The sequence below is a fragment of the Cetorhinus maximus genome, chromosome 19 (genome assembly GCF_964194155.1).
Source record: "Cetorhinus maximus chromosome 19, sCetMax3.hap1.1, whole genome shotgun sequence".
Lineage (NCBI taxonomy): Eukaryota > Metazoa > Chordata > Chondrichthyes > Lamniformes > Cetorhinidae > Cetorhinus > Cetorhinus maximus.
Window position 1 is genome coordinate 52,992,551 of NC_135897.1, and position 13,434 is coordinate 53,005,984.

Consider the following 13,434-nt stretch of genomic DNA (forward strand, 5'->3'; position numbering starts at 1 on the left):
CATTTAAGAATAGGTTGGATAAGTGATTGAAGGAAACGGGAATAAAAAGATATGGGAACAGGAAGGACACATGAGACTGAGATTGGCACATGTGGAGGTTAAACACCAACACAAGTTGATTAACCTGAATTCCCTGTTTCTATTAGCAATTTCTACACAATTTACTTTTGAAACACGCTATTCTATTGTCAAATTACATTCTAAACAAACTTTCAATAATTTGAACATTCATGGTATAAAAATCACCTAAGTTTTCATATAACATTACAGAGACATCCCAATTTTAATAAAATTTAATTCCAATTTCTGTAAGTATCAATGAACACGGTTACATATTAATCCCAAATAAATTACAATTACACTGGACTATTATTTGGAAAAATCTTTTTCGAGAATTATTGAGTTAAGTTTCTTTTCTTTGATATATTCAGGATAATGGTCACCTGCTGTGTTTGATGTCGGTGTACGTGAAACTCTGTCAGTTTTTGCTTCAAGTAGAAAATCATCAATCGAGGGGCTCAGGAGGGGTCGGCTCTCCTGTTGTTCATTCACCAGCTAAAAATAGAAATAAAAGAAGCAGTCATACAGAGTTAGATGCAGGGGAGGGTTCAATTATAAAATAAACTTTCAATGAAAATGCAAAATCGATATTTCAAGACAGCCAACTTGAACAGGGGCTCTGGTTTGTGTTGCCTTCAGAAATGTCTAGCTACATATAGCAAGGTTTTATATTTTGCTCGGTGAATCAATGTGGTTTAATATTTTAAATATTGCTAAATATTCTTCGGTTCAAACTATATATTTTTTCTGTAAATGCAAAGATATTTTTATGGTGACTTGTGTTGAGTGTAGGTTATTGCTAAGCAAGTGCTGCTTGATAGCACTGTTGATGATGACCCCTTCCGTTACTTTACTGATGATTGAGAGTAGACTGATGGGGTGGTAATTGGCTGGGTTGGATTTGTCCTGCTTTTCGTTTACAGGGCATACTTGGGCAATTTTCCTTGTAGCCGGTAGATGCCAGTGTTGTGGATGCACTGGAATAGCTTGGCGAGGGGCGTGGCAAGTTCTGGAGCACAAATCTTCAGCACTATTGTCGGAATATTGTTAGAGCCCATAGTCTTTGCGCTATCCAGTGCCTTCAGCCATTTCTTGATATCACGTGGAATGAATCGAATTGGCTAAAGTCTGGCATCTGTGATACTGGGGACCTCCTCTGGAGTCAATGGGAATCAAGGGGAAAACTCTCCAATGGTTGGAGCCATACCAAGCACAAAAGAAGATGGCTGTGGTTGTTGGAGGCCAGTCATCTCAGTACCAGACACCACTGCAGGAGATGCTCAGGGTAGTGTCCTAGGCCCAACCATCTTCAGCTGCTTCATCAATGACCTTCCTTCCATCATAAGGTCAGAAGTGGGAATGTTCGCTGATGATTGCACAATGTTCAGCACCATTCGCGACTCCTCAGGTACTGAAGCAGCCCATGTCCAAATGCAGCAAGACCTGGACAATATCCAGGCTTGGGTTGACAAGTCATAAGTAACATTCACGCCACACAAGTGCCAAGCAATGACCATCTCCAACAAGAGAGACTCTAACTATTGCCCCTTGACGTTCACTGGCATTAACATCACTGATTCCCCTACTATCAACATTCTCAGGTTACCATTGACCAGAAACTGAACTGGACTAACCATATAAATACTGAGGCTACAAGAGCAGGTCAGGGGCTAGGAATCCTGTGGTGAGTAACTCACTTCCTAACTCCCCAAAGCCTGTCCACCATCTACAAGGCACAAGTCAGGAATGTGATGGAATTCTCCCCACTTGCCTGGATGAGTGCAACTCCAGTAACACTCAAGAAGCTTGACACCGTCCAGGTCAAAGCAGCCTGCTTGATTGGCACTACATCCACAAATATTCACTCCCTCCACCACCGATGATGCACAGTAGCAGCAGTGTGTACCATCTACAAAATGCGCTGCAGAAACTCACCGTGGCTCCTTTGACAGAACCTTCCAAACCCACGACCACTACCATCTAGAAGGACAGGGCAGCAGATAGATGGAAACATCACCACCTGGATGTTCCCCTCCAGGTCATTTACCATCCTGACTTGGAAATATATCGCCGTTCCTTCACTGTCACTGGGTCAAAATCCTGGAACTCCCTTCCTAACAGCAATGTGGGTGTGCCTACACCACATGGACTGCAGCAGCTCAAGAAGGCAGCTCATCACCACATTCTCAAGGGCAACTAAGGACGGGCAATAAATGCTGGCCCAGCCAGCGAAGCTCACAGCCCATGAATGAATGAAAAAAAGTATTGTATTCAGTATTATTATAACAAGTATAGCTGAAGCCTAATTCAAGCAAGATGTAATCAATCATTGGTCAAAGTGAATGGTTGAACAACAGAAAAGAAAAATCTATCTAAAACCGATATGCTCCTCGAATTGGAGTACGCAGGTAAGATTTTCAGGTTTAAGGTCAATGGTAATCACACTGAATGATTTGTTACATTGGCTGACACAATAGAGGGACATTAGCTGGCATGTTGGAAATATTTTTTAATGTTATTAATGTTGGAATAGGGATCACAGAGAAACAGAATGGAAAACTTTAAGAACAAAGTTGATTTTGTTTTTAGCAGCCCAGTTCGTCACCTGTAACATTGTGCAAATTCAAAAATAAACAATTAAAAATATTGACCTGAATATTATAAGACCATAAGACATAGGAGCAGAAATTAGGCCATTCGGCCCATCGAGTCTGCTCCGCCATTCAATCATGGCTGATAAGTTTCTCAACCCCATTCTCCCGCCTTCTCCCCGTAACCTTTGTCTTAAATATCTGTCTTAAATACACTCAATGACCTGGCCTCCACAGCCTTCTGTGGCAATGAATTCCATAGATTCACCACTCTCTGGCTAAAGAAGTTTCTCCTCATCTCTGTTCTAAAAGGTCTTCCCTTTACTCTGAGGCTGTGCCCTCGGGTCCTAGTGTCTCCTACTAATGGAAACATCTTTCCCACATCCACTCTATCCAGGCCTTTCAGTATTCTGTAAGTTTCAATCAGATCCCCCCTCATCCTTCTAAACTCCATCGAATATAGACCCAGAGTCCTCAAACGTTCCTCATATGTTAAGCCTTTCATTCTTGGGATCGTTCTCGTGAACCTCCTCTGGACCCTCTCCAGGGCCAGAACATCCTTCCTGAGATACGGGGCCCAAAATTGCTCACAATATTCTAAATGTGGTCTGACCAGAGCCTTATAAAGCCTCAGCAGCACATCCCTGCTTTTATATTCTAGTCCTCTTGAAATAAATGCCAACATTGTATTTGCCTTCCTAACTATCTACTCAACCTGCAAGTTAACCTTAAGAGAATCCTGGACTAGGACTCCCAAGTCCCTTTGCACTCCAGATTTCTGAATTCTCTCCCCATTTAGAAAATAGTCTTTGCCTCTATTCTTCCTACCAAAGTGCATGACCTCACACTTCCCCACGTTGTATTCCATCTGCCACTTCTTTGCCCATTCACCTAATATTAGTCAACTACCAGATTACCCGGTAATTGTTTGTGTTTTGTTTGCTCTTTAAATCAAGTTTTTTTTAAATTGTCCTCTTTATGCTCCAGTATTTAACTTACATTTCAAAAATAACTTTAAGCAAATCCCTCATTCTTGTGATTGCGTTTGTTGGCCTGTGCAAAATCTCATTTATCTTTGCACCTAACAGACATATTTTTAAATGCAGTAGTTATTCCTCATTAATGTGAATTTTCTATTTCCTGCTTCAGCCACTCTAACTGTAGGCACAAATTGTGACTAAGCTCTTTATTTCTTTTTAAAAGTAGGGAAGGGAAAAAGCAATGAAGCCTCAGCCTGGGCTAAGGCAAAAGTGACAGAACTCAATTTAAGGGTGCCAGAAGTAAAGGGATTCAAATTGAGTGAGTGAGGCCTGTAAATCAAGAAGGTGGGGTTGTCAGTGGGTGGCTGCAAGATCACAATCAAGCAAGTTGTAGAATGTGTGGCCTGAGGATGCTGAGAGCTGACAGGGACACTGGGACTTGAGGCTATGGATTTTCTGGGAGTTGTGATTGCTTAAGTTGGTTATGCAATGCAATGGTCCTTGGGAATTGCAGTGCAGTGTTTTGTTTCAGAAGGTTAGGCTCCAGCTAGGCAGACCGGGAAATGAAGTATCGGGTAAGGCTGTGCTAAAGTTTAAGGCGTTCGTTAAGTGCAGAGAGGAGTGTCAGGAAAGAAGCAGAAGGGAGCTTGAAACAAACGTGCGCCAGCGATCAAATTTAGTTTTTCCTGTGATAGTATAAATGTTTGTGTTAGTGTTGGGGTTTGTGTTAGTGTTGGGGTCTGTAATCTAAGTGTTAGCTATAGCGGGTGGAGGGGTGTGGTGGTGGGAAGGCAATGGGGTTAACCCATTGAAAATTCTAATTCAGCAGGGGACTTTAGGGGTACCAGGTACATTGGACTTTTGCCTCAGCAGTTGGGGAATTCAGGGGGGCGGGGCTCAGGAATCATGATCTGTGTCTTCATGGGAGCATGATTCTTGCTTTAGTTGGAGAGGGATTTTCCTTAGCAGAGGAGGAATGGTCTTCAGTTTTTCCCTCAGCACTGGGGAAGGAATAAGGCATTTGTTTCTTACATTACAAAAGTGACTACACTTCAAAAGTACCTCTTTGGCTGTGAAGTGTTTTGAGACATCCGATGGTCATGAAAACCACTATATAAATGCAAGTCTGCCTTTCTTTCTTTCTTTGATTGGTGGAGGGGGATGGCTTCAGGTACTTCATCAAACAGGTATGGTGATATCTTCTTCATAGAACAGAATCATAGAAAGGTTACAGCACAGAAGGACGCCATTTGGCCCGTTGAGCCTACGTCGGCTCTCGGAAAGAGTAATTTCGCTAATCCATCAATACCTCACTTTCCCCATAGCCCTACAAACTTTTTCCCTTCAGTTGCTTATGCAATTATCTTTTGAAAGCCATGATTAAAACTGTTTCCACTGTTTCCACCTTCTTTTCTTCCTTTCTTCCGGGCAAGGAATTCCAGATTGTAACCGCTCACTGCATTAAAAAAAAGCTTCTCCTTATGTCGCCGTTTTTTTTTGCCAATCACCTTAAATCTGTGTCCACTGCCCCTCAACCCTTCTGCCAATAGGAACAGTTTCTCTCTATCTATACCATTTAGATTCCTCATGATTTTGAATGCCACTACCAAATCTCCTCTCAACATTTTCTCTAAGAAGCTGCCCCAACTCCCTCTAGTGCTTTTGAACTTCCAGTTCTTCTTCGCAATAAAAAGGCGTTTAAAAATCAAAACTCCACTTTTACACCCCTTTTTGAACAGCTTGCGAATGACCCCTTTAAGGACATGCATACGCCAACCATTTGGCACTGAAAATTGAAAATGGGTAACCAGAAGACGCAGATTTAAGATAATTAACAAAATATAAAAGTAGAAAATTAGGATTTTAAAAATTTACTTAGCAAGTTATGATCTGAAAGACAACACATGAAAGGATGGTGGAAGCAGATTCAACAGCAACTTTCAAAAGGGAGTTGGATACCTGGTTAAAAAAGGAAAAAAAAATGCAGGGCCAAGGGGAAAGGACAAAGGAGTGGGATGAATTGGATAGCTCTTTCATAGAGTTCGTGCAGGCATGATGAACCAAATGGTCTCCTTCTCTGCTGTATGATTCAATGGCCGGATTTGAATGTCCATTCACATTGGTGGGACCAGAAGACCCCATCGGTGTGAGGGGCTGGAACATTCTGGCCAATGAATCTAAGTTATGAGGTGCTTGGGGGGTTCCATTGGAAAGTCTTAACCAATCAGATGCATAAAGAATAGGTGAAACTAGATAGTGGGTTAGTGCATGATCATTTTGCTTTTGTGTTTCCAGTACAAAATTGTTGATAATTCATCAAAAAATAGCAATACATTTCAGTAAGTTAACAGGATGGCTGATGCAGGAAGTTGAAAAATTCACATTACAGCAGATGGTCTTCTGTGATTGAGATAAACTTGTCTAAGAGATTGCGGACACTCAAGCACAGTTACGGGTGCAACTTGTTTACACTTAAAATTTCACGATTTTTAGCACCGTTTCATTTCATTCCACTTAGATTCTACTGTTATATGAGTGGGAATTATGTGGAAAATCTAGTCCATGTGGGTGATCAGGAGAGTTCAGGAAGCTGTTTCTTTTATGCTTTTCATACCTGATCTCCAGGTGGCAGCAGATACCCAAAGTGTTCCATTGCCTCCTGCAAATATCCCCCGCCTTGATGCATATGAAAATGTCCATGCAACAGAATGGCTTTCTTCTGCACTGGCATTATTGCTATGAGAAAAGCCTTGAAAACAAAGCAAAAGTTTTTTCTATCCCATTAATGAATCATTACTTGTTTTCCCAAATATTTCATTCAGTCGCATTTATACAACAACTCCAATGTCAATGTCAGTTTCATAAGCACCTAGTGAATTGAACAACAGTTAATCTGTTTCGGTCACGGCAGTTGCAAAAGAAATGATAGTCTGGTCACTAGTGAAACTCACTGCTCTGCTTTGAAAAGTGTCATGGGATTTATAATTTCCACTTGAACCACTGGGTCAGACAGACAAAGCTTTGATTAAAAGTCACAGGGGCATCTTCAACAGTGCAACTCCCTCAAAAATGCACTGAATTCCCATCCTAGTCTATGTACTCAAGTTTTGGTGCAGGGCTTGAACCAAAGATTAACAAACAAATCCAGCCGACAGGTCACTGTTTCCTAAACGTTCCCAACCTTCAGGTCACTGAAGAAGAGTCTGATGAAGAGTCATACGGACTCGAAACGTTAACTGTGTTCCTCTCCGCAGATGCTGTCAGACCTGCTGAGTTTGTCCAGCTATTTTTGTTTTTGTTTCAGATTTCCAGCATCTGCAGCATTTTGCTTTTATCTTCAGGTCACTTGTCCTGCTTCATCAATTAGACCCTAATTGTACTGCATCTTCATTGGTTCAACATGAAATAATTTTGGATGTAACCTCATTTGGATTACAAGCTAAGTTTGAAGGAACTCTGGGTCACTTGTATTAGGGTGTTTTAAGTTCCAGAATTTCTGCAGTGACTCAATGACATGCAATCAAGTATATCCAACCTGTGGAAGGTGTGGTTTAGTGGCCCAGTGTCCATGGACTGATCTGGGGACACAAGTTCAAATCCCACCATGGCAGCTGGTGGAATTTAAATTCAATTAATTAATAAAACTGGAATTAAAAGCCAGACCAGTAATGGCTACAATGAAGCTACAGTTGATTGCTGTAAAAACCCACCTGGTTCACGACTGTTGTATAGGGAAGGAATTCTTTACCTGCTCTGGCTTACATGTGACTCCAGACCCACAGCAATGTGGTTGACTCTTAAATGCCCTCTGAAATGGCCTAGCAAGCCTCTCAGTTGTACCAAAGTGAGACAAAGTCAAAATGGACCACCCAGCATCAATCCAGGCACTGGAAACCGCAGTAGCACACCCAGCCCTGTCGACCCTGCAAAGTTTGCCTTACTAACATCTGGGGGCAAAATTGGGAGAGCTGTCCCACAGATGAATCGAGCAACAGCCTGACATAGTCATACTCATGGAATCATTCCTTACAATGTCCCAGACACCACTATCATCATTCCTAGGTATATCCTGACCCACCAGCACAGTGGTATATAGTCAGTAGAGAGTTGCCCTGGGAGGTCTCTACATTGATTCTGCACCCCCTGAACTCTCATGGCATCAGGTCAAACATAAGGAAGGAAATATCTTGTTGATTATCACATACCGCAACCCCCTCAGCTGATGAATCAGTGCTCCTCCATGTTGAACATCACTTGGAGAAAGCACTGAGGGTGGCAAGGGCGCAGAATGTACTCTGGGTGGGGGACTTCAATGTCCATCACCAAGAGTGGCTTGGTAGCACCACCAAGACCGAGTTAACCTAGTAAAGCTTCGACACAGAACTATTTGAATGCCAAACAACGGGAGTAGCATGCGATCGACAGAGCTAATCCCATAACCAACAGATCAGATCTAAGCTCGGCACTCCTGCCACATCCAATCGTGAATGGTACTGAACAATTAAACAACTAATTGGAGGAGAGGGGCTCCACAAATATCCCCATCCTCAATGATGGGGGAGCCCAGCACATCAGTGCAAAAGATAAGGCTGAAGCGCAATCATCTTCAGCAGGAAGTGTCGAGTGGATGTTCCATCTCAGCCTCCTCTGGAGGTCCCCAGCATCACAGATGCCAATTCAATTCACTCCCACGTGCTATCAAGAAACGGTCGAAGGCACTCGATAGTGCAAAGGCTATGGCCCTGACAATATTTTGGCAATAGTATTGAAGACTTCTGCTCCAGAACTTGCCGTGCCCCTAGCCAAACTGTTCCAGTACAGCTACAACACTGGCATCTACCTGGCTATGTGGAAAATTGCCCAGGTATGTCCTGTCCACAAGAAGCAGGATAAATCCAATCCGGCCAATTACCGCCCCATCAATCTACCCTCCATCACCAGCAAAGTGGTAGAAGGTGGTGTCGACAGGCTATCAACTGGCACATACTCAGCAATAACCTGCTCACTGATGCTCAGTTTGGGTTCCATCAGGGCCACTCAGTTCCTGACTTCATTACAACTTTCGTCCAAACATGGACAAAAGAGCTTACTTCCGGTCTCTCTATTGCCTATCCACCATCTCAAGTCAGGAGTGTGATGGAATATGCTCCACTTGCCTGGATGAGTGCAGCTCCAACACACTCAAGATTGACACTCCATCTGCCACCTTAACATTCACTCCCTCCCTCACTGACGCATAGTGCACACTGCTGTCACTATCCACAAGATGCACTGCAGCAATTAACCCAGGCTTCTTTGACAGCACCTTCCAAACCCGTGACCTCTGCCATCTAGAAAGTCAAGGGCAGCAGATGCATGGGAACACCAATGCCTGAGAATTTCCTTCCAAGCCACACACCATCCTGACTTGCAGCTATAAAGCCATTTCTTCACTTTCACTGGATTCACTGTGGTCACTATGGTATGCATCATTTTTAAACAATCCCCTTACTTCACATTAAAAAATGACCAGAATTGAAATTGACTTTTTCTTACACTTTTTGCCTTTACAAAAATCAATGTTTTAATGCATATAATTGTTTTACAAATAACTTTTTAATCACAAATATACTTGTACATGGAACACTGTATAACAGAAGTAAATGGCAATTAAAGTTATAAGTAAGAAAAACATTGCTGACTTTTTAACATTTCATTGAATCAATGAAAAGTAAATCCCTTCAGGTTATTGATCTAGGAAAGGAATCCATGAATTTGTATTGTTTTTCTGAGGATCTGTGATTGTCTGATTTGAGAGCACCTTGATTTGTAAAACCATTCTTCTCTCAATTTTTACCCACGTTTTAGTATCATACACAAGGTTCCTTTTGGAGCTCAACAGCAGTTAATCTTTTCTGTAGCTATCCTGGTTTATGCATATTTAGTTATTATAAAGTTAATTAGAATATTTTACTATTTCAGAAGGAATCAATTATGCATTCAAATGCTGTGTCACATGGACTATGCATGAAGTGAGATCTGACTAAACCAATTCTGCTGAGGATTTAATTTGTTCAATTGGTTGATATTATGAATAAAATACCAATGGAATGATTATTGGCACATCTCCCAATAAGTTGTTCTACGTGCATCTATATTGTGTGCTTCACAATCATTGTTTTATGGGGCCTCAAATGTTCCATCTTGAAATTCTAATTTATTAATTCCATGTAATAAAGTCATAGAAAACTTCAGGCTTTTATCTCACCATACATCTTCATTGTTACGTCAGGCTGTCACAGTTTGAGTTTGTTTTAGCCACTTTTCCATGTAAAGGACTTGTAAATGAACCATTTTAAAATGTGTTTTATGCTAAAGTTTGCCCAAAGGATGATTGCTTCTCACTACAGCTCAACATTGTGGGTTGTGGTTTCATAGATAGGTGAGGAGCGATGACAGAAATGCATTGGTAGCATTTTGGAGGCCAAAAGTGGCCAATTCACCAGTGTTTGGTCATTCAGAAAAATATTTCACACTGTTTCTGAGGCTTTGAGAATAGCTTTAAAATATCAGAAACCAAATACCAAAGGGCAGTCGAACAGTGAAAGGATGTAAACAAGTTGTTATCCTAGGCAATAGGTAGTATTGTGCTTTTGAGTTAGACAACTCGCCAGGGTATGCTAGCTCTTGCATTTCTTTATTTTGTAACAGTATCTTAACAGAATTTGTATTGATTGTGTCAAATAACTCTCGTTGACCCTACTGTTCCATATATTTTGCCTCCTGTGGAATAAAACAGCTTACGATTCAAGCCAAACTTTGCCTCACCCAGTGTTAATTTTGTCTGTCTTCAGAGAGATTTAAGGAGTTTTGCTTATGTAAATCCAGAAAGGTTTTATTATAACAATCTTGAGTTCTGCTATCCCGCAAATAGTTATAGGGCAATGGGAGTATACATCCATAAAGGGTGCTCAGACTGCACCAAAGATATAGAAAAGCTACTACTTATTGTGGAGAAATCTAGAACAAAGCAGGGCGCATCTTAAAATTAGAGCGAGACCATCCAGGATTGAAATGTGGAAGCACTTTTACATGCAAAGGATTGTGGAAGGTTAGAATTCTGATCAGAATTGAATTTGTCAAGGCTTAGACTGACAGATTTTTTATCACAGAACATAGACTAATAGAATATTATTATTATATTGAACAATGCAGCACAGATGAAGCCATTTGGCGCATTGTACCTGTGCTGGCTCTTTGGTAGAGCTATCGAATTTGTACCACATCCCTGCTCTTTCCCCGTAGCTCTGCATTTTTTTTCCTGTCAAGTATTTAACCAATTCCCTTTTGAAGGATTGCATTTGTTTCCACCACTCTTTCAAACAGTGCATTCCAGATCACAACAACTTGCTGAGTAAAGAAAAATTATCCTCATGTTGCCTCTAGTTCTTTTGCCAATCGCCTTAAAATTTTCTTATCTGTTTCTAACTCTTCTGCACTGGAAACAGTTACTCCTTATTTATTATACCAAATGACTTCATGATTTTGAACACCTATCAAATCTCCTCTTAATCTTCTTTGCTCTAAGGAGATTAACCCCAGTTTCACCAGCCTCTTCACATAAGTGAAGTTCCTCATCCCTAGTACCATTCTATAAAATCTCTTCTGCAACCCCTTGAAATGCTTCAACATCCTCCCTAAAGTGTAGTATCCAGACTTGAACACAATACTCCAGTGGAGGCCTAAACAGTGTTTTATAAAGGTTTAGCATAATTTCCTTGCTTTTGTACTCTATGCCTCTATTAATGAGCTTGGCTTGGATGTGCAGAGCGCAATTTAAAAATTTGCAGCTGACACAAAACTAGGAAGTATCATGAACTGTGAGGATAGTGGAAAACTTCAAGGGGACATAGGCAAGCTGGTGGAATGGGTGGACACATGATAGCTGAAATTTAATGCAAAGAAGCATGAAGTGATACACATTGGTAGGAAGATTGAGGAGGAGCAATATAAAATAAACTGGCAAAGGAGTAAATGTGATGTGAGGAAACATTTTTTCATCCAGAGAGTGGCTGGAGTTTGGAACGAACTTCCTGAGAGGGTGGTGAAGGCAGGTTCGATCGAGGCATTCAAAAAAGAATTGGATGGTTATCTGAAAACAAAGAGTGTGAAAGGTTACAGGGATAAGGCAGGGGAGTGAGACTAGGTAGAATGCTCTTTCAGAGAGCCAGTGCAGACTCGATGGGCCGAAAGGCCTCCTTCTGCCCTATAAAGATTCTGTGGTACTGTGACACAATTCCAAAAGGGGCACAGGAACAGAGAGACCTGGGTTATGTGTGCACAAGTTGTTGAAGTTGGCAGGGCAGATCAAGAAAGTGGTTAAAAAGGCAAATGGGATCCTGGGCTTTATAAATAGAGGCATGGAGTACAAAAGCAAGGGAGTTATGATAAAGCTGTATAAAAAACACTGCTTCGGTTTTAACTGCAGTATTGCTTCTAATTCTGGGCACCACACTTTGGAAGAATGTGAAGGTGTGCAGAAAGGGTTCCAGGGATAAGAGACTTCAGTTATGAGGAAGGTTGGAGAAGTTAGGGTTGTTCCCCTCAGAGAAGAGAAGGATAAGGAGAGATTTGATGGAGGTGCTCAAAATCATGAAGGGTTGAGGCAGAGTAGATAGGGAGAAACCAGTAGGGAGAAATTGTTCCCGTTGAGGGAAGGGTCGAGAATCAGAGTGCACTGATTTGGGGCGATTGGCAAAAGAAGCAATAGCGATATGAGAAAGAACTTTTTAAAGCAGTGAGTAGTTAAGATCTGAAAGGCAGTGCCTGGGAGGGTGATGGAAGCAGGTTCAATTGTGGACTTCAAAAGGAAATTCGATAACCCCCAAAGAGGTAAATTGCTGGGCTGTGAGGAATGTGGGGTGGGGTGGTGGGGGAGCGGGACTAGCTGATTTGCTCCTGTAGACTGCTCATACATACAGTTGTGTGGCTTATCCATTTTTCATTTTTAAATAAGGGTGCGACATTTGCAATCCTTCTGTCTTGTGACACCCTAAGGAGAATCACCCCTACATCTAAGGAGAATCATCCCTATATCTAAGGAGAATCACCCCTACATCTAAGGAGAATCACCCCTACATCTAAAGAGAATGTGAAGATTGTGGCCAGAGCTTCCACAATTTCAACCCCTACTTCCCTACGTAACCTAGGATGCATCCTATCGTGAGCAGGTAACTTTGCTATTGAGGACTGCCAAACCTTACCTATTTTTATCCTATCCAATATCGCTTCTACCTCCTCCTTTGCTACTATATTGGCAGCATCCTCTTCTCCAATGAAGAAAGATACAAAAGCCCAGATTTTTTGCTCCCAGGCGGGTGTGGTGTGCAGAGACAGGAGAATTCTCAGCTCCATGAACCCAACTTTTAAAAATGGCTCTCTGGACATCAGATTTTCAGTCTGAAAAGGGTCAGTGGGTTTAGAAGTTGGGGCAGGCAACCGCCGAAGAACTGAGGAGGCTACCAGGTATGGAGGCGGGCTGGGTGGAAGGCCCGCCTCAGGGCTCTTGCATTTATCCAAAATATAAAAATAAAGAATAAAACATGAAACATCCCTCCAGCCCTCACCTTCTCACACACCTCCCATGTCACCTCGTGCCCTATAACCATCCCCATAACCCCTCATACCCAGCACCCATGGCCCTGCATCCCCTCCATGGCAACCTATGCTCCTCTACCCACCCCAATGGCCCCTCATACCCTACATGCCAACCTATGCCCCTCCACCCACTCCCAGACCCTTCATAGCCCTATGCCAACAGTGCT

At 42.0% G+C, this 13,434-nt stretch overlaps 1 protein-coding gene across 1 annotated transcript in view; it reads right to left on the reverse strand.

Annotated features, from left to right (window-relative positions):
- pex5la (peroxisomal biogenesis factor 5-like a) overlaps positions 1 to 13,434 on the reverse strand; it is a 194,311-nt gene that overhangs the window by 79,018 nt on the left and 101,859 nt on the right. Inside the window, exon 4 of the mRNA XM_078563858.1 lies at positions 444 to 555. Within this exon, the coding sequence (XP_078419984.1) occupies positions 444 to 555 (112 nt within the window). The remainder of the gene's footprint in view (positions 1 to 443; positions 556 to 13,434) is intronic.